The sequence below is a fragment of the Macaca fascicularis genome, chromosome 7, assembly GCF_037993035.2.
Source record: "Macaca fascicularis isolate 582-1 chromosome 7, T2T-MFA8v1.1".
Lineage (NCBI taxonomy): Eukaryota > Metazoa > Chordata > Mammalia > Primates > Cercopithecidae > Macaca > Macaca fascicularis.
The window spans coordinates 8,998,388-9,020,733 of NC_088381.1; the positions used below are offsets into that span (position 1 = coordinate 8,998,388).

Here is a 22,346-nt window from a genome sequence, read left to right on the forward strand (position 1 = left end):
CATTGCACTTATTCTAAAATTGACCACATAATTAGAAGTAAAACACTCCTCAGCAAATTCAAAAGAACAGAAATCCTAACCGTCTCTCAGACCACAATGCAATCAAATTAGAACTAAGGATTAAGAAACTTACTAAAAACCACACAACTACATGGAAACTGAACAACCTACTCCTGAATGACTACTGGGTAAATAACAAAATTAAGGCAGAAATAAATAAGTTCTTTGAAACCAATGAGAACAAAGACACAATGTACCAGAATCTCTGGGACACAGCTAAAGCAGTGTTTAGAGGGAAATTTATAGCACTAAATACCCACAGGAGAAAGCGAGAAAGATCTAAAATCGACACCCTAACATCACAATTAAAAGAACTAGAGAAACGAGCAAACAAATTCAAAAGCTAGCAGAAGACAAGAAATAACTAAGATCAGAGCAGAACTGAAGCAGAGAGAGACACGAAAAACCCTTTGAAAAATCAATGAATCCAGGAGCTGTTTTTTTTTTTTTTAAAGATTAACAAAATAGATAGACCACTAGCCAAACTAATAAAGAAGAAAAGAGAGAAGAATCAAATAGACACAACAAAAAATGATCAAGGGGATATCACCACTGATTCCACAAAAATACAAACTACCATCAGAGAATGCTATAAACACCTCTACACAAATAAACTAGAAAATCGAGAAGAAACGAATACATTCCTGAACACATACACCCTCCCAAGACTAAACCAGGAAGAAGTCGAATCCCTGAATAGACCAATAACAAGTTCTGAAATTGAGGCAGTAATTAGTAGCCTACCAACCAAAAAAAAGCCGAGGACCAGATGGATTCACAGCCAAATTATACCAGAGGTACAAAGAGGAGCTGGTACCATTCCTTCTGAAACTATTCCAATCAATAGAAAACGAGGGACTCCTCCCTAACTCATTTTATGAGGCCAGCATCATCCTGATACCGAAACCCAGCAGAGACACAACAAAAAAAAGGAAATTCAGGCTAATATCCCTGACGAACATCGATGCGAAAATCCTCAATAAAATACTGGCAAATGAATCCAGCAGCACATCAAAAAGCTTATCCACCACGATCAAGTTGGCTTCATCCCTGGGATGCAAGGCTGGTTCAACATACGCAAATCAATAAATGTAATCAATTACATAAACAGAACCAATGACAAAAACCACATGATTATCTCAATAGATACAGAAAAGGCCTTTGATAAAATTCAACACCCCTTCATGCTAAAAACTCTCAATAAACTAGGTATTGGTGAAACGTATCTCAACATAATAAGAGTTATTTATGACAAACCCACAGCCAATATCATACTGAATGCTCAAAAGCTGGAAGCATTCCCTTTGAAAACCAGCACAAGACAAGAATGCCCTCTCTCACCACTCCTATTCAACATAGTATTGGAAGTTCTAGTCAGGGCAGTCAGGCAAGATAAAGAAATAAAGGGTATTCAGATAGGAAGAGAGGAAGTCAAATTGTCTCTGTTTGCAGATGACATGATTGTATATTTAGAAAACCCCATCATCTCAGCCCAAAATCTCCTTAAGCTAATAAGCAATTTCAGCAAAGTCTCAGGATACAAAATCAATATGCAAAAATCACAAACATTCCTATACACCAATAATAGACAAACAGCCAAATCACGAGTGAACTCCCATTCACAAGTGCTACAAAGAGAATAAAATACGTAGGAATCCAACTTACAAGGGATGTGAAGGAAGGACCTCTTCAAGGAGAACTACAAACCATTGCTCAAGGTAGTAAGAGAGACACAAACAAATGGAAAAACATTCCATGCTCATGGACAGTAAGAATCAATATTATGAAAATGGCCATACTGCCCAAAGTAATTTATAGATTCAGTGCTATCCCCATCTAGCTACCATTGACTTCCTTCACAGAATTAGAAAAAACTACTTTAAAGTTCATATGGAACCAAAAAAAGAGGCCGTATAGCCAAGACAATCCTAAGCAAAAAGAACAAAGCTGGAAGCATCATGCTACCTGACTTCAAACTATACTACAAGGCTACAGTAAGACAAACAGCATGTATGGTATAAGTGCTTTTTTAAAAAAAACTACAAAGTAAATCAATTTTTTTGTGGTTAGGGTAAAACAAAAACTCTGTATAAAGAGCAGGGATGTTGTAACATAAACTGACCAAAGCTGGGAAACCTACAGTTGGAGCAAAAGCTGAATGTCACATTATCAGCTCCAAACTTGAACTGGTCTAAAAGTACTAGGTTAATGTTGGAAAGATGGTGCCATATAAAGATATCTTAAATTCAATATTTATTTTAATTTGACATTATCCTAGGGTTGAATGGTGTTTACTTACCATGTGCTGTTCATTAGAAATCTAGATCCTACACTGCCTTTGTGCAAGGTAATTGCTCTGACTAATAATACCAACTTGTCCAGTTTTGGCGGGAGAAATAATAAGGTTACTGTTAAATTGCACGTAGTGGTTATTATGTGTAATACTGGTATTCCAAAGAGAGAAGGAAAATGGGTGCTACACAGCTATATTCTTAGGTTCAGAAAACCACAGGAGTGGGACAGGAGAACCTTCAGGATTCAGGTCCGATTGTTGTGATGGCCGCAGGAGGGAGGCTGTGAATTTGAAACTGCATCCATTGAAAAGAAAATCCTTCCACATTTTAATAATTCTTTCTGTGCCCCATGGCAGCAAGTGCTTATAGGCTTTGCTACTCAAAGCTTAATAAAAAGGCAGACCTGCATCGTAGCAATATCCCCAGATAATTGTCTGCATTTTCAAGTCTAAGAAGCACTGTCCCAGGAGGAAAATCTTTTGAGTCTGAGGCTTCTCTCTTGCACTCTCCTTTTTAAAATTATGCTGCTCCTTCTCCACCCCACTCCCTTCTGTCTTCTTCCTCCCTTTCTGTCTGCCTTTACTACCTCCTCTGAACACTCAACTTGTAGAAGAGTTCCCCTTTCTCTGAATTGCATTCTTCACTTCATTCATTTTTTTCTCTGTCTATGGCTTCCGATTTTTTGTTGATTTTCCCTCACCTCACCTCCTTGTTATTTTTTGTCATTGTTCACATGTCACTGCCCTCGCGGACCCATATCTAGCTTCAGACCTATCCACAGTAATTCATTGCCACTAATTTATTCAACATACCCATGCCATTTATTAATGTAAATATTTGCACATACTTGTTCTACCATGCCCATTTTTCTACCCTTTAAATTATATATACACAGACACATGTGAGTGACATATTTCACTTTTTTTTTTTTTTTTTTTTTTTTTTGAGACAGAATCTTGCTCTGTCGCTCAGGCTGGAGTGCAGTGGCACGATCTCAGCTCACTGCAACCTCCGCCTCCCGGGTTCACGCCATTCTCCTGCCTCAGCCTCCCCAGCAGCTGGGACTACAGGCGCCCGCCACCACGCCCAGCTAGCTTTTGTATTTTTAGTGGAGATGGGGTTTCACCATGTTAGCCAGGATGGTCTCTATCTCCTGACCTCGTGATCCGCCCACCTCGGCCTCCCAAAGTGCTGGGATTACAGGCGTGAGCCACCGTGCTCGGCCATGTTTCACCATTTAAAAGGTAGAATAATGTATATCGTGGTACAAAGAATGATAGATTGAGTATCTGTGCCCAGTTTCAAGATGAGAATAAGTGAGAGGTGGAGCAGCTTCATGAGTCACATCACCTACGTGCTTCTGTCTTTCATTCTATGTGCAGTACTGCCACACTTTTGGTTAGTTCTCCAATTGCTCTCACATGGACACTGAGTTGGATCTGAACAACCTACCTGGGGAGACAAAGTATTGGTATCTTTGCTTAAATGGAGTCATTTATTGAGAGATAAAGTGACATCCTTAAGATCAGATAGCAAGTTACTGCACCAGGATCCCGACCTTTCCTGTTTTGTTGTTTTCCCTCTGTCAAATGCTTTCTGGTCTCCATGAATCTCTCCTTCCACATAGGATAAAAATGCAAAGTCTCAGAAGCATTCACAGCTCAGGAAGCCTCAGGCTAGCTGGGGAGAAAAGACTGGGACATTTCTGGAGGAATGAAGTCCTCTGGGCAGAGAGGTTAATTCATCCTGCTGTAAAACAAAATAGAAAATGAGTTCCCCTGAAAAGGTGCAAAGGTCATATGGCATTAACACAGTAGGAGCTTACTAAATATTATCAAATACAAGAATGAATATGGTTAAGTGAACGCAATACAAAGTCAAATGTGGTTGGTGCCAGAGGCCAGGAAGAAGTTCTTGTGAGAATAGGTGCAGAGAAGAGCTGGCCCTAGGGGGCTGAGTTTAAAACTTGACTTAGTCACTGTGGGAATCTGGGGGAGTTACTCCATGGATTGATGGCTGGGTCGTGGAGATAATAGTACCTAATTCATACAGGTACTGTAAGAAGTAAATGGAATGTTTTACGTAAGTGTTTAACGAGTGCATTTAAATGCTAGGTGCTACTATTAATTTTTAAATTAACTTTGCCATGTTTTGTGTCTTCCCCTCTCTGTGCTTGCTTCCTTTAGTATGAGACGCACAGCCTACACGGTGGGAGCCCTGCTTCTCCTCTTGGGGACCCTGCTGCCGGCTGCTGAAGGGAAAAAGAAAGGGTCCCAAGGTGCCATCCCCCCGCCAGACAAGGCTCAGCACAATGATTCAGAGCAGACTCAGTCGCCCCAGCAGCCTGGCTCCAGGAACCGGGGGCGGGGCCAAGGGCGGGGCACTGCCATGCCGGGGGAGGAGGTGCTGGAGTCCAGCCAAGAGGCCCTGCATGTGACCGAGCGCAAATACCTGAAGCGAGACTGGTGCAAAACCCAGCCGCTTAAGCAGACCATCCACGAGGAAGGCTGCAACAGTCGTACCATCATCAACCGCTTCTGTTACGGCCAGTGCAACTCCTTCTACATCCCCAGGCACATCCGGAAGGAGGAAGGTTCCTTTCAGTCCTGCTCCTTCTGCAAGCCCAAGAAATTCACTACCATGATGGTCACACTCAACTGCCCTGAACTACAGCCACCTACCAAGAAGAAGAGAGTCACGCGTGTGAAGCAGTGTCGTTGCATATCCATCGATTTGGATTAAGCCAAATCCAGGTGCACCCAGCCTGTCCTAGGAATGCAGCCCCAGGAAGTCCCAGACCTAAAACAATCAGATTCTTATTTGGCTTAAACCTAGAGGCCAGAAGAACCCCCAGCTGCCTCCTGGCAGGAGCCTGCTTGTGCGTAGTTTGTGTGCATGAGTGTGGACGGGTGCCGGTGGGTGTTTTTAGACACCAGAGGAAACACAGTCTCGGCTAGAGAGCACTTCCTATTTTGTAAACATACCTGCTTTAATGGGGATGTACCAGAAACCCGCATCACCCCAGCTCACATCTAAAGGGGCGGGGCCATGGTCTGGTTCTGCCTTTGTGTTTTTGTGCCCTCCTGGGAACCGGAATCTCCCTTCTGAATGAAGGTTCATGGAAGAGGCTCCTCTGAGGGCAAGAGACCTGTTTTAGTGCTGCATTCAACATGGAAAAGTCCTTTCTAACCTGTGCTTGCATCCTCCTCTCCTCCTCCTCCCCACAGTCCATCCTTCCTTAAGTTGTCAGTGACTATGTCAGTCTAATCTCTTGTTTGCCAAGGTTTCTAAATTAATTCACTTACCATGATGCAAATGTTTTTCATTTTGTGAAGACCCTCCAGACTCTGGGAGAGGCCAATGTGGGCAAGGACAACCAGGATAGTGGAGTGAGAAAGGGAGGATGGAGGGTGAGACCAAATCAGGCCCAGCAAAAGTCAGTAGGGACATTGCAGAAGCTTGAAAGGCCAATACCAGAACACAGTGAGGCCCATGCCTCTGAGAAAGTCTTTTCCTGGTATTTAACAGAACCCAAGTGAACAGAGGAGAAATGAGGTTGCCAGAAAGTGATTAACTTTGGCCGTTGCTGCGATCTGCTCAAACCTAACACCAAACTGAAAACATACATTGACCACTCCTGTGTTCAGACCCAAGCAAGTTGGCCAAACCAAACCAAGCCCTCTGCTTTGTCCCTCGGATGGAAAAGAGAGGCAGTTTAGAACTCTCTGCATAGGGGTAGGAATTAAACAAAATCTCAGAGGCTGAAATTCCTAATAGCTTTCCTTTTTCATGGTTAAAATCTGCTTATTCCCGGTTCAGTATTTCCCATAATGCTTCTGAGAGCCACTAGCCTGACTGATAAAGATTCTGCCGGTGCTGAGTGTACCTGACCGTAGTCTAAGTTGAGAGAGTTTAGGGACTACTCTGTTTTAGCAAGAGGTATTTTTGGGGTCTTTTTGTTTTAACGGTTGTCAGGAGATTGGGCTAGAGAGAAGAGGAGGAGAGTGAGGAAATAAAGGGAATTGCTTCTGGCTAGAGAGTAGTTAGGTGTTAATACCTGGTAGAGATGTAAGGGATATGACCTCCCTTTCTTTATGTGCTCACTGAGGATCGAGCGGACCCTGTTAGGAGAGCATAGCATCCGGGTGTATTAGCTGTTCATCTGCTACTGATTGTAACTATTCAGTATCTACTGGTAGGCACTGTCCTCTGATTAAACTTGGCCTACTGGCAGTGCCTACTTAGGATTTATCTAAGGGCCAAAGTGCAGGGTGGGTGAACCTTATTGCACTTTGGATTTGGTTAACCTGTTTTCTTCAAGCCTGAGGTTTTATATACAAACTCCCTGAATATTCTTTTTGCTTTGTATCTCCTCAGCCTCCTAGCCAAGTCCTATGTAATATGGAAAACAAACACTGCAGACTTGAGATTCGGTTGCCCATCAAGGCTCTGGCATTCAGAGAACCCTTGCAACTCGAGAAGCTGTTTTTATTTTGATCCAGTGCTCTCCCATCTAACAAACTAAACAGGAGCCATTTCAAGGCGGGAGATATTTTAAACGCCCAAAATGTTGGGTCTAATTTTCAAACTTTTAAACCTCACTACTGATGATTCTCACACTAGGCGAATTTGTCCAAACACATAGTGTGTGGGTTTTGTATACACTGTATGACCCTGCCCCAAATATTTGTATTGTCCATATTCTCCAACAATAAAGCACAGAGTGGATTTAATGAAGCACACAAATGCCAAGGCAGAATTTTGAGGGTGGGCGAGAGGAAAAGGGAAAGAAACTGAAAATGTAAAACCACACCAGAGAGGAAAAATGACATTCAGAACCAGCGCACAGTGAATTTCTCTTGTTGTTTTAACTCTGCCACAAGCATGCAATTTTGTTAGCAGAGATGACTTAAGTTGGCAGCAGTAATCTTTTTTTAGGAGCTTGTACCACAGTCTTGCATATAAGTGCAGATTTGGCTCAAGTAAAGAGAATTTCCTCAACACTAACTCCACTGGAATAACCAGCAGCATAACTACCCTAAAAGCACAGCACTAGCCAAAGAGGGAAATGTCTATTCTTCTTACTGTGCCTATATTAAGACTAGTACAAATGTGGTGTGGCTTCCAGCTTTCATTGAAAATGCCATATCTGTGACATATTTTATTCGAGTCACTGATGATGTCATGATATATTTTTTCATTATTATAGTAGAATATTTTTATGGCAAGATATTTGCGATCTTGATTGTACCTATTAAAATAATGCCAAACACCAGATATGAATTTTATGATGTACTTTGTGCTTGGCATTAAAAGAAAAAAACACACATCCTGGAAGTCTGTAGGTTGTTTTTTTGTTACTGTAGTTCTTCAAAGTTAAGAGTGTAAGTGAAAAATCTGGAGGAGAGGATAATTTCCACTGTGTGGAATGTGAATAGTTAAATGAAAAGTTATGGTTATTTAATGTAATTATTAATTCAAATCCTTTGGTCACTGTGATTGCAAGCATGTTTTCTTTTTCTCCTTTATATGACTTTCTCTGAGTTGGGCAAAGAAGAAGCTGGTACATTGTATGTTGTTGGAGTCTGTTATCTGGTCGGGGGAACAAAATCTTGACCCATCTGAATGTGTGTTACTGAGTCAGTGCCTGAACCTTTATTTTTTAAATTGAATGTTCCTTAAAGGTTAACATTTCTAAAGCAATATTAAGAAAGACTTTAAATGCTATTTTGGAAGACTTATGATGTGTGTATACAAACAAATAGCAGATAATGGTGAATAGCTCACACATAAAGCCCTTTTAAGGAGAAAATCTAAAATGAAAAGTGGATAAACAGAACATTTATAAGTGACCAGTTAATGCTTAAGAGTGAAAGTAGATCTATTGATTTGTCATTCCTCAAGATATTTAATATCAACTGCATTATGTATTATGTCTGCTTTAATCATTTAAAAACAGCAAAAAATTATATAGACTATGATTGAGGTACCTTGCTGTGTAGGAGGATGAAAGGGGAGTTGATAGTCTCATAAAACTAATCTGGCTTCAAGTTTCATGAATCTGTAACTAGAATTTAATTTTCACCCCAATAATGTTCTATATAGCTTTTGCCAAAGAGCAACTAATAAATTAAACCTGTTCTTTTTGTGTGTGTGAGTGTGCATTTGTGTTTGGTAGTGTTCCTAGGGCAGAGGTGGAGCAGGGATGCACTTACCCTGGGAAGGGAGGTAGAAAAGAGAATTGGATCGCCATGATCTTCAGTGGAATTTATTCCTTTTGCCTAGGCCTTTCAAACCTTGCTTGATTTCCATAGGATACCTCAGGTCGTGGCAAGGGAGAGCTGGTCTGCAGCTGGAAGCACCAGCCTCTTCCTTAGAGCACACCTAGAAAGAAGAGCTATAGAATGTTATAAGGGAGGTCCAGAGATGGAAGGGCCATCACACAGAAATGATAATAACTTCATTTCAGGGCGTTTCAGGGTAAAAACAGGAGAAAAATTGGGGACTCAGTAGAAGGAAAAAATTCCTGATGATAGGAGTGATTGGCAATACCATGAGGTGCCTTTAAAAGATGGTGAACTCCTGTCCTTGGAAATACTAAACCACAGGCTAGATATCATTTAACAGGGATGTAAGGTAGAGTAAGTCACTGCCCTTGGTGTGCAATTGTGAACGCGTCAATTTCTGGGGTCCCTTTCTACTCAGATACATAATACAAGATTTCTATTAGGTATGGGTGCTGTGACGATCATGAAAATCCCAGCAGCTATGTATGGGATGGTTACGCCAGACACTGTGCTAAGGATTTTCTTTAAATTGTTTCTCACTCAATCTTCACGGTAGCTCAGTGAGGTAGTACCATGATCACTGCTAGAAAGCAGTGAACTTACGTGGTCTTACTGTGGCACTGGGTCCTTAAACACTGCAAAACTGTGAGCAACTTTCATTGGTTTGTTCTTTTAAGAACATAACACAGCACTCGAAAAATAGATCTAACTAGATTGTTCACATCTAGCGATTAAGGCCACCCTGATATTATAGTTGCATCGTCAGGAGCCCAAAAACTGAAGCATTCAGTCAAAGCCTCTTTGCCACCACTCTTTGTTATGGTCTTCTTGGACTGGGAGGGGGAAAATGGAAGCAAGTACCAAGGAAACAGTGTTCTCAGAAAAGCCACAACCAAGAGGAAAAATACAAGGTCTGAAAGGTGAGTGGGACTTGACACGGAAGAGCATTTCAAGCTTCAAAAAAAGTATGTGGGAGGATGTCAGCAACAATGCTAAGGACCCTCAAAGAGTCTCTCCTCCATAAAACCAATGAGAATCTGGCAAAAATAGATTCAACTTCTTACAGCTCTGGAAATTAACTGAAGACCTGTAGCAATTTGCAGAGCACTTATTCAAGAAAAAGACGAAATCTCTGTGAGCACTGTGTAACTTGCACTATTCTCATCTGCCCCTCTCCAGCTCCACAATAGCTTTGAAACCAACAGCCAGCAATTACCATGAAAACCGGCAGTCTGGCAGCCACTGAAGGGGGCAGGATGGAGTTGGAGTTCTTTCAAAGTCCCATTCCTAGACAATTGTCATTATTTTGACCTGTTTGGCAGGCCCTGGAAGCTCCACTTGCAAGGCTACCTTTATTTGACCTGACTGGAAGCTTCCCAGTGTGAAAAACTTTGTCAAAACAACTAGAGGCAATTGATTATCTTCGTGGCTGCCTGGGGCAATGTATAACAGTTGGGGAAAGCAATTGGCTAAATAAAAAGCTTAAAAGAAGCTGGAAAATGAGATTTTCATAGGGGCTTTGAAAAGCTCCAAAGTGCTATTGGCAATCTAGACTGCCAAATGCAACAATAGGACTCCATCCATGCCCAGGACTGTGCGCATGCTCAGGAAAGACCCAAGAAAGCCTTAAGCTGTCACTTCAAGCTGATCTTGAGGCTCTGCACAAGCCATAAGTAAAGGGAATGCAGAGTTGTTAATTGCCTGGCGGAGTGTTGAGTGTGCCTCAGCATTCACACACAGCTCCTTGGCAGAGACTGGTTGAATGATTGGTTCCAATCATTGAGGAAATCCCTGTCCAACTACTAGATGACCACTAACCAAGCAGAGACTCTAGTGTCCACACACAACAAAAAATACAGACTTCACAGATTAGTTCAGAAAAGTCATTAAACACAGAAACAACAACAAACCCTGGGGAAATGCAGTATGAACAAACCCTGGGGAAATGCAGTATGAACAAACCCTGGGGAAATGCAGTATGATCAAACCATGCATGGCCCTGCCTGCTTGTGGGAATCCTCTTCCAAGTCATACTTTCTAACCATCATAAAAAGCCCAAGCCAGTCTCCTTTCCTGGCTCTCTCAAGTCCTTTTCAGACCAGGTTAGGACATGTGAGCTGCTCTCCACAAAAAGCCTCATGTGAGTAATAAATGTTTCATACTCTCTTGGGGTGTGTGTAACATCATCAGTCTCAGCATTTAAACCAAATTTTGGTGACATTTCATCTGGTTTATGCAGGTGTCCACCACACCTATAAATAAACAAACTACTGAAAATGATTCAAGAAAAAATAAAACTCTGAATAGAGCTATCACAAGTAAAGAGATTAAATAAGCAATCAAATAACTTCCCAGAAAGAAAAGCCCAATTTAGGATGTCTTAAGTGATTAATATTAACAAATATTTAAAGAAAAATTGGTACAAATTCTTCACAAATTCTTCCAGAAAATAGAAGAGGAGGAAACACTTTCCACCTTATCGTCTATAACTAGTATTATCTCAATACCAAATTCTGACAAATACATCAAAAATAAAACTATAGACCAGTATCTTTTTTAATTGTAAATGCAAAAAAAATTCAACAAAATGCCAGATAACTGAGTCCAACAACATATGAAAAGGATTATACACTTTGACCAAGTGGGATTTGCCCCAGGAATGCAAGATTGATTTAACCATCAGTGTAATGCGTCATATTAGTAGAATAAAGACAGAAACCACACAATCATCTCAATACACACAGAAAAATCATTTGGCAAAATTCAACACCCCTTTGTAATAAAATCAACACACTAGGAAGAGAAGGGAACTTCTTCAACCTAACATATGGCATCTATGAAAACCCACATCTGGCCGGGTGCGGTGGCTCACGCCTGTAATCCCAACACTTTGGGAGGCCGAGCCGGGCGAATCACCTAAGGTCAGGAGTTCGAGATCAACCTGACCAACATGGAGAAACCCCATTTCTACTAAAAATACAAAAAATTAGCCAGGTGTGGTGGCACCTGCCTGTAATCCCAGCTACTCGGGAGGCTGAGGCAGAAGAATTGGTTGAACCCAGGAGGTGGAAGTTGTGGTGAGCTGAGATCATGCCATTGTACTCCAGCCTGGGAAACAAAGACAAAACTCCGTCTCAAAAAAAAAAAAAAAAGAAAGAAAAAGAAAAACCCACAGCTAACATCATACTTAAAGGTGAAAGACGGAAAGCTTTCCCCCAACAGGAACTAACAGGATCTCTGCTGTCACTATTTTTATTCAATATTATACTGGAGGTTCTACATAGGGTAATTAGGCAAAAAAAGAAAAGAAAAGAAAAAGTCATCCAGATTGGAAAAGGAATAAAATGATTTCAATTTTAAAATGATATAATATTGTATGTAGAAATCCTAAGGAATTTACAAAATAACAGAGTTAATACATGATTTCAGCAAGGGTGCAGGATACAAGATCAATATACAGATATAAATTGTATTCTACACACTTGCAATGAAAAATCTGAAAATAAAATTAAGAAAAGAACACCCTTTCAATAGTATCAAAAAGAAGAAAATACATAGAAAAAATGTAACAAAGGAAGTGCAAGACTGGTACATTGAAAGCAATAAAACATTGTGAAAAAATTTAAAATCATCAAAATAAATGGAAATAAAACCTGTGTTCATGGATGAAAAAAATTAACATTGCTCTACAGATTCAATACAATTCTTATCAAAATCCCAGGTGGCTTAAGAAATTGACAAGTTAATCCTAAAATTCATAAGAAATTGAAAGGGTCCCAAAATAGCCAAAATAATCTTAGAAAAGATTTTAAAAAGTTGGAGAACTCACAATTCCTGATTTCAAAACATATACCAGGCTGGGCACGGTGGTTCATGCCCATAATCCCAGCACTTTGGGAAGTGGAGGCAGGAGGATTGCTTGAGCTCAGGAGTTTGAGACCAGCCTGGACAACATAGTGAGATCTTGTCTCTACTAAAACTTTAAAAAGGAATTAGCCAGGTGTGGTAACATGCACCTGTTATCCCAGTTACTTAGGAGGCTGAGGCATGAGGATCACTTGAGTCCAGAAGATTGTACCACTGCACTGCAGCCTACATTACAGAGTGAGTCTCTGTCTCAAAAACAAAACAAAACAAACAACAAAAATACTGAAAGCTTTCCCCATACAAGAACTAACAGGATATCTGCTGCTGCTGTCTCTAATTATTATTATTATTATTATTATTATTATTATTTTTGAGACAGAGCCTCTCTCTGTTGCCCAGGCTGGAGAGCAGTGGCACGATCTTGGCTCACTGCAAGCTCCGCCTCACAGGTTCATGCCATTCTCCTGCCTCAGCCTCCCGAGTAGCTGGGACTACAGGTGCCCGTACCACGCCTGGCTAATTTTTGCCATGTTAGCCAGGATGGTCTTGATCTCCTGACCTTGTGATCCTCCCGTCTCGGTCTCCCAAAGTGCTGGGATTACAGGCATGAGCCACTGCGCCCGGCCTGCTGTCCCTATTTTTATTCAATATTGTTCTGGAGGTTCTAGCTAGGGCAATTAGGCAAAAAAAAAAAAAAGGAAAAAGAAGTCATCCAGATTAGAAAAGAAATAAAATAATTTCAATTTTCAGGTGACATAATATTGTATATAGAAATCTTAAGGAATTTACAAAAGAACTGCTACTCTGAAAGAATTGTTGTAAGGCAAACACCCTTGTAATTCCCATTAGGTGAAGAAATTTTTCCATGCTTCACAGAAACTCTCCTTATACCTCACTTAATTTTAATCTTTTCCTGTACCACTATAGTTATAATTCTCCTAAAGCTTAAAGCAATTACCTCCTTGTTTATAGCTATACTTTCATCACTGAAGTGTGCATTCCTAAACTCAACACCTTAGTCTGGTTACAAACAGTTTAAATGAGAAAAGATAAGACCTGAATTAAGGCAGCAGTCCTAAACCTTTTTCTATAATCCTGATAGTGATTACCACCTAGGGGATTATAAACGTTTGCTTCTTCCTCTGGCACCAACAAGTTTACTGAGCAGAAGTTTAAAATAATTGGATAATGGGGCAGGTGACATCAGCAAGATGTTGTATTAGCAAATGCTGCATCCTTCTTTAATCTACAAACACACTTACTCTGCAAAAATTCATGGCTAAATTCCTTTGTGAGGAATCCAGAAACTAAAGGACTCCTGCACTCCAAGCAAATGCAAAAACCAGACTCACCAAAGCTGGTAGAGAGATTTGAGATACCACCTTGTCCGAACCCCTAACCCCAGCACCGTGCCATATAGTCAGCAAGAGACTCCCTAGTACTCAGTTTCTCCCAGGTGAGAGGAGTTGGTTCACATATCTAGGACCTCCAACTTTTCTGAGGAGATTCCTCAGAGGACTGGCTTCTATCTTGTCAGCCTTGGAGCTCTGACAGAATTGGTACAATCTAGCCACCTGGGGAAGGACAGAGACAGACGTTTAGACCAGTAGATGACATGGCACCCTGCCCTCTACTCCCTCACTCCTGGTTCAGCACAGAGAGGCCAAAAATCATGGCTGCCTACTTTTCCCTGGAGAAGGAATGATTTGTTAAAGGCCCCAAAGTTGCTGGGCAGACTTATTGGTGGGGGTCTTCTCCTCTGAGGGCCACCTGTGAAGACCAGGACAGGTGGCTGCTTTGTCTAATGTGCAGACACAAACACAAAGAGCCATGGAAAATGAAGAATCATACAAAGATGTTCCAAACCAAAGAACAAGATAAATCTCTGGAAACTGAGCTAATGAAATAAAGTTATGTGATTTACCTGACAGAGAATCCAGAATAGCTCTCATAAAGATTCTCACCAGAGTCAAGAGAACAATGCATGAAAAAAGCTAAGAATTTTGACAAAGAGATAGAGTATATTTAAAAATACCACAAAGAAATGGAACTGAAGAACAGAATAACTGAACTGAAAAAATTTACGACAGGACATCAACAAGAGACTAGATTAATCAGAAGAATCAATGAACTTGAAGACAGGTCATTGGAAATAATTCAGTTAGAGGAGAAATTAAAATGAAAAAGAGTGAAAAAAGCCCAAGGGTCTTATGGGACACCATCAAGCTGAACAATATACTCATTACTGGCATCACAGAAGAAAAGAGAGAAAAGAACTGAGAACGTATTAAAAGAAGTAACGGCTGAAAACTTCCCAAATCAGGGGAAGAAAATGAACATTCTGATCCAAGAAGCCCAAAGGTCATAAAAAAGTGATCTCAAAGCCTACAGGCATATTATAACTTGTCATCCTAGAGAAAGAAAAATATCTTTCTTTCAGCCTCCATATTCAGGTCTTAAGGAAAATGCTTATGGACTTAGTCTGAGTTTCAAGTTCATTTCTAAAATCAATCATGGTGGCCAAATGGAATGAGTATTCTGATTTGTCAATGTGGTATCATGTTATCCCTATGCCTAGAAAGGATACAGGAGATGAAAGGCATGGTGATAAGAAGATTGGATGGCACCATATGGAATAGGGGGAAAGTAGTTAAACAAAATTGTTGTAAGGAAAAGAGATACAAGGTGTCAAAAATAATAAATATCTACTTAAAAGCCTTTTCCACATTTAATGTTTTTCATTCACTGTGGTGTAGTAATAAACTTCTATACTTAAGGGGTTAGTATTGACATATTTAAAATGAATAGTCTGGAAGGCAAGGAACCTCTTTTCCAACAGATTCATGCTACATTGTTTAGTGACATATAAGGGGAAAACAGAGAAAATGATTTCAGCCATAAATATAGGAGATAATAAAATCCTTTAGTAAACAGTATCTAAGCCTTGTTTTTATGATATTGGGGAACAGTAACAAATCAAAGTACTGTAGTCTTCAGTATGCAGACCTTTCACTTTCTTAGTTTATTCCAGGGTCTTTTATTCTTTGTGGTGCTATTGTAAATAGCATTGTTTTCCTAATTTTTATTTAAGATCGTTCATTGTTGGTATAGAAATGCCATTGATTTTTGATTTCGTATCCTGCAACTTAACTGAATTTATTAGTTCTAACAGTTTTTTGATGGAATCTTTAGGGTTTTCTATGTATAAGATTATGTCATCTGCAAACAGCAACAATTTCACTCTTGGTTTTCAACGTGAACGTCTTTTATTTATTTTTCTTGCTTAATTGCTTTAGCTGGGACTTCCAGCACTAAATTGAATAGGAGTGATGAGAGTGGGCATGTATGCCTTGTTCCTTGTCTTAAAGAAAAAGATTTTCTACTATTGAGTATAATGTTACTTGTGGGTTTTTAAAAATATATGGCCTTTATTATGTTGAGGTACTTTCCCTCTATTCTTAGTTTATTGAGTGTTTTTCTCAGGAAAGTGTGTTAAGTTTTGTCAAATACTTTTTCTACATTCATCAAATGATTATGTAATTTTTATCCTTTATTCTGTTAATGGACTATCACATTAACTAATTTTCATATCTTGAAGTGTACTTGCATCCGAGGGATAAATCCCACTTGGTCATAGTGTTTGATCCTTTTAATATAATGTTAAATTCAGTTTGCCAGTATTTTGTTGAGGATTTTTGCATCTATATATTCATCAAGGATATTGGGCTGTAATTTTCTTTTCTTGTGGTGTCTTTGGCTGGCTTTAGTATAAAGGGAATTCTGGCTTCATAAAAGAAGTTAGAAAGTGTTCTCTCTTTGATTTTTTGGAAGAGTTTGAGAATAATTGGCATTAATTTTGTTAAATGTTTGGTTGAATTCACGAGTGAAATGATCTGGTCCTGTGATTTTCTTTATTGAGAACTTTTTGATTACTGGTTCAATCTTTATACTAGTCATAGGTCTGTCCAGTCTTTGTATTTCTTCATGATTTAGTCATCGTGTATTCATGGGTTGTAAGACTTAATATTCTTAAAATGCCCATATTACCCAAAGTGATCTATAGATTCAATGCAATCCCCATCAAAAATCCCAATGGCATTTTTATTTACAGAAACAGAATAATTCTAAAATTCATCTGAAGCCACAAAAGACAATGAATAAACAAATCAATCTTGAAAAAGAAGAACAAAGCTGGAGGCATTATACTTCCTGATTTCAAAATATCTTGCAACGGTACAGTAATCAAAACAGTTATGTTACCAGCATGAAGACTAACATACAGACCAACAGAACAGAATAGAGAGCTCAGCAACAAATCCATGAATATACAGTCAACTGACATTTGGTAAGGGTGCCAAGCATACTCAATGGGAGAAATGATAGTCTCTTCAACAAATGGTGTTGGGAAAACGGAATATCCACAGGCAAAAGAATGAAATTGGACCCTATCTTATACCATGCTCAAAAATGAACTCAAAATGGATTATTTAAATGTAAGACTTGAAACAGTAAAACTCCTAGAAGTAAACAGAAGAGAAAGTTTCATGACATTGCCCTTGGCAATGATTTCATATACATGACAACAAAAGCACAGGTAATAAAAACAAAAATAGACAAATGGGACTACCTCAAATTAAAATGTTTCTGCACAGCCAACAACCAACTGAATGAAAAGGCAATCTGTAGAAGAGAAGACATAAGGGTGACCTGAGACCACTTCGGCAAATCAGAATGCCCACTCCATTTGGCCACCATGATTGGTTTTAGGAATGGACTTTAAACTCCAACAAAGCCCCTAAGATTATTCCTTAAGATTTGAATATGGAGGCTGGAAGAAAGATTTTTTTCCTTTCTCCAGGATGACAAGTTATAATAAGCCTGTAGGCCAATAGCTGCTGGCAGTCACATTTCCCAGGTATATGGATGAAACTATCTGAAGAGTGAAGCCTCTATACACAGAAAATCAGAGCTGTAAAGGGAAGAGGCTATCTTGATGAATTTTTTTCTTGGATTGAGCCATGCCTGAAGTCAAGCCAACTTTTGAAGTATCCTATAGTACTTATATATTGCTTGGTAACAAATTATGCTAAAATTTAGTAGCTTAAAACAACAAATATGTATTATCTCATGCATTTCTGATATAGATAAAGGAGTGACTAATCTGGGTGGTTCTGGGTCAAAATCTCTGGTGAGTGTGTAGGCAAGGTGTCAGTAGTGAGCTGCAATTATCTAAAGGCTTGCCTGGGGCTGGAGATGCACTTTCAATGTGGTGTACTCACATGGCTGTTGGATGGAGGCCTCAGTTCCTTACCATGTGACCCTCTCTTCACGACTTAGTAACTGACTTCCTCTAGAGTGACTGATCCAAGAGACAGAAAAGATTGACAGCCTTGACAGCACAGTGCCTTTCATGGCTTACTCTCCAAAGTTCCAAACCTTTACTCTTGCTTTATGTTATTTGTTAGAGCAAGTCACTAAGTTTGCCCACGTCTAAGATGAGGGTATTTGGGCTTCACCTCTTGAATGGAGAAGCACCCAAAAATCTGTGGCTTTTTTTTTTTCAAATTATACTCTCAGTTACATGAATAGATAAATTCCATTTTTGGCTTAGCTTCTATCTATTGGGTTTCTATCACTTGCAACCAAAGAGCCCTAATCAGTATCTACATCTGAGTCGTTAAGAAAGTTTCAGATATTATTGTTTATTGCTTTTAATCTAGTGAATTGATATATCATCATTTAATACAAGCAAGACAATGTTACTCTCTTTGTACATTGTACAGATGCAGGATAACAGTGCAGTGTTATCCTGTATCTGTACAATCAAGCACCCAAACTGGTTTTATAGAGGCAGGACCTTAGCATATAGCAGAGATAACTTATCTTCCAGCAGATAAGTTTGTAGACAGAGCTCCAGTTTGTAGACAGAAATGAATGATCTGGGCTACAGAAGGAGCTGTTGCACTATTCATTACCATTTCCTCCCATTCCCTCTCCAAATCTCCAACCCTAGCATTGTCTGCTTTGTTACTTGTTTAAAACTTGATTATGTAGATTGCTTTAAAATAAAAACAAAATGTACTTTTACATACATCATTTTGTTTGGTTCTCATTACTTTTGAGAGAAAGGCAACATAGATATTTAAATGACCACTATTTTAGAGGTAAGCAAGCTGAAATCATATAAATAAAATGATTTGCGTAATACCTCATGAGTGATTTGCTTTCTTTTAAATACTTTAGAATGTTTGGGGATTAAGTCTCAAGATAATAAGGGCAAGTCAGAAAATACAACTTACCTTTCTTTTCTTTTCAAAACTTTTTTGAGAGAAGGATATAATGCGTGGAGTTCAGAAAACCCATAATTTGTATGGCATTGATGTGGCCCATTCACAATCTAGAATTTTTGATAGACGTGAGCAGTCATGGTGGAGTGGGTCAGACCAGGCAAGGCTCAGCTTCCTACTTCAGGCCACACTGCTCAATCTGTTCACTTGATCCACATGCTAGGATGTGAGAATTTTTCTCTTACATCCCTTTGCTGGAGCCATTTTGGCTGTGCTTATGGTAGTGACAGAGTTTCAAAGAAGAAGAGCCCATAATGTCTCCCAGGCATACTACAAAGGAAATATAAGTCATCAAATAGTTGAATCTGGATGTGGGCCAGGATAACTCGACTCTTCTTATAGAAGGTGCCATGGGATCTATAGTGATGGCAGGTGATGGAAGAAGTGGGTCCCCTCAGCTTTATGTCTTGTCTGAAAGATGATAACCATGCTAATAAATTTAGTGCCACATTCTTTACAGTGTGCTCATCCGACCCCTAGAACAAGGCCATAAACTATAATGGGGTCCATGATGCTTTCAATTATTAGACATTCATTTCTGCTTTTCCACTTTCTTTCTCTTCTGCCAAAATTTGGCTTTATTGATTACGCTTTATGGAAGGATGGAAGAGGGCAGGGGTAGAAAAAAAGGTCCACTTTTTAGAAATCTGAGAAGAATTATATATCTGTCAGAATAAAATCCAGGCTCTTTAATGGAGGAATACAAAACATTTTTGCTATTGTATCTACCATAAATACCTAGATATAATGAGCAGAGCCTGGTTGGGGGCATTCCTGAGTCTTTTCAGAGCCACAGGTTATTTTATGTTAACACCCTCACTAGGAAAATCATTAAGTTATTCTTTCAGTAGTTAGTAGTGAGGATCTGTACAACCCCACTTCTGGCTTTTTTTGAGAGCAGGAAGGCATACAGAAAAGTTTGTGGAATGTGGCACTGAGCTCCAGAGACAGGCTCCGTTTGTCAAGGAAAAAGGGAAAAGAATAGAGGTGGGTGTTAAAGAATATGTTATTTGGATTTCTTACCCTGATACTTGACACTGAAAACTTGGCATTCCAGTTGTTGGAAGGAAGACTGGAAGAGCTATTTTATTCCCTGCTGGTCTATTCTTTTGTATTTTGTTAACCATTTTAACTAGTCACCTCCTTTCCAGACACACTGTTAACACTTGAATGCCACATCTATACCAAATTCTCACCCATGACTCAAGGGAAACTGGACACTATTCTCAAAATAGAAGTAACGAGCCATTAGTGGTGATGAAATACTAGATGGAAAAATCTCAATTCCAACTCCCTCCAGGAATTGAAGACTCTAAAATATTCTTCTACCCTGAAACATGTCTTGCAATCAAATTAAGATCTCCTCACTAATTTTTACCTCTCACCTGAGATTCCTTCTATTTGTGAATGAAAGCCTTTCATCAGCAATAAATGGGATGCTTAGTGAATAATGAATTAAGATTGTGGAAGAGAATCATGTCTTTTGGAGAAGATGATCAGCCTAGGATGATGCAAAATCTCTTGGTGAGTTTTCTCTTTTTAACTTTTGGCTGGCAGTGAAAGCTTTACCTGAAAGATTAAGGTGGGTGAAAATAGGTGAGGAGAGGAAAAGGCTGAAGTAATAATTAAAGAGAAAATTTTGATTTGTCTTGTAGGTTTCCAGAAGGTCCCTAGGCAAGTAGAGAACCAAAATCAGTAGAAGGAAATTGCAATGGAAGGGAAATATACACGTGGGACTGAGCAGTACAGCAACTTGTGGAGCCCTTTAATAGGAACCTTATCCACTATATTGGAGAATGAGTGAACCATGTCAGTAGTCAAAAAATGCTGCCAAGAGCTCTATGTGATGTTCCAAATACAGAATCCATATTGCCATTGTCTGCATTCCTTTCTAGACTTTTTGGAGTGAGGAATTAGTGGGGAGAGGGTTGTAATGAGGAAGTACTGAGTAATTGGAAAATATTGTTAATTGAGGCACTTCCTTCTTTGATTGCTGTCTCTGAAACAGTCTGAAAAAAAAAATCCCATCCTGCATTTTTGCAATTCGTTCATTAGAACAAATGAAGTCGGCCGGGCGCGGTGGCTCAAGCCTGTAATCCCAGCACTTTGGGAGGCCGAGACGGGCGGATCACGAGGTCAGGAGATCGAGACCATCCTGGCTAACACAGTGAAACCCCGTCTCTACTAAAAATACAAAAAAATTAGCCAGGCGAGGTGGCGGGCGCCTGTAGTCCCAGCTACTCAGGAGGCTGAGGCAGGAGAATGGCGTAAATCCGGGAGGCGGAGCTTGCAGTGAGCCGAGATCCGGCCACTGCACTCCGGCCTGGGCGACAGAGCGAGACTCTGCCTCAAAAAAAAAAAAAAAAAAAAAAGAAAGGCCTTTCACTTGAATCATGTCTATATTTTTGTTTGTCTGTTTGTTTGTTTTGAGACAGAGTCTTTCTCTGTCACCCAGGCTGGAGTGCAATGGTGCAATCTCGGCTCACTGCAATCTCTGCCTCCAGGTTCAAGTGATTCTCCTGCCTCAGCCTCCCAAGGAGCTGGGATTACAGGCGCCTCCGACGGTGCCTGGCTAATTTTTGTATTTTTAGTAGAGATGGGGTTTCACCACATTGGCCAGGCTGGTCTCGAACTCCTGACCTCAGGTGATCCACCCACCTTGGCCTTCCAAAGGGCTGGGATTACAGGCAGAGGCCACCGTGCCCAGCCAATGTGTAGAATTTATACAGACATTAAGCAGATTCCTAGTTGAAGAGCACAATTGACCTTGCTTTCAAAACTTCCATTAGAAAAAATGTATGGTAAGACAAATCTGTGTTTTTATAACCAAAATGAGAGAAAGGAAGCACACAAGTTTTCAACGACGTATTTGGTGACTCAGTCTCCAATTGTGATTTGGGCAAAAACAGAGTCAAATAATCTAACACGGATGTGTCTCCTTAACTAAGTTAGCTTTGCAAACCAGAAGGTTCTAGCTTTGGGGAATGGGCCTATACAGGAGGGGTTGGTAGACTGGGCCATGTGACAAAAACATGGCCATGGCTTTGGGTTCTTGAAGGACTCACAGATGACCAAAGAGGCAAGGAACGAACTCATCAGTACATTTTTACGTGATCCTGTAGAGCTTGTTTCTTTTTGAGAGTGTCAGGAGGTTTGACTGATTCACCCAATAGGCCTCAGTGGGAGCTGAAAAAGCCATGTTCTCTAGACCCCAAAAATGAGAGTGGATGAATTCAGCAATTGGTAGGTAACGTGATCTGCCTTTTGTAGCAAGCCAGAAGCCAGATGTCCCCTCCCCTTTGATCTGAATAACACTTTAGGCTGCAGACAATAAGATTGGTTTTAAATTTATTGTCTCTTTGATTTCTGCATTCTAATGCTTTTTAAATTCTTTACACAAGACAGGGCTATATATAGGCAACTGGGGTGGTTCAATGGAAGCCAAAAAAATGCCAGTAGCTTATGAGAAGTGCTAGGCAAAGCCTCATGCA

The 22,346-nt window shown here is 39.9% G+C and overlaps 1 protein-coding gene across 3 annotated transcripts in view; it reads left to right on the forward strand.

The window, feature by feature from the left end:
• The window catches only part of GREM1 (gremlin 1, DAN family BMP antagonist), a 36,241-nt gene extending 27,741 nt beyond the window's left edge, over positions 1-8,500 (forward strand). For all 3 annotated transcript variants that reach the window (XM_065547689.2, XM_005559066.4, XM_065547691.1), the window contains exon 2: positions 4,541-8,500. In XM_065547689.2, the coding sequence (XP_065403761.1) occupies positions 4,542-5,096 (555 nt within the window). In that variant the 5' untranslated portion in view covers position 4,541 and the 3' untranslated portion in view covers positions 5,097-8,500. The remainder of the gene's footprint in view (positions 1-4,540) is intronic.
• The last annotated feature ends 13,846 nt before the right edge of the window (positions 8,501-22,346 follow it).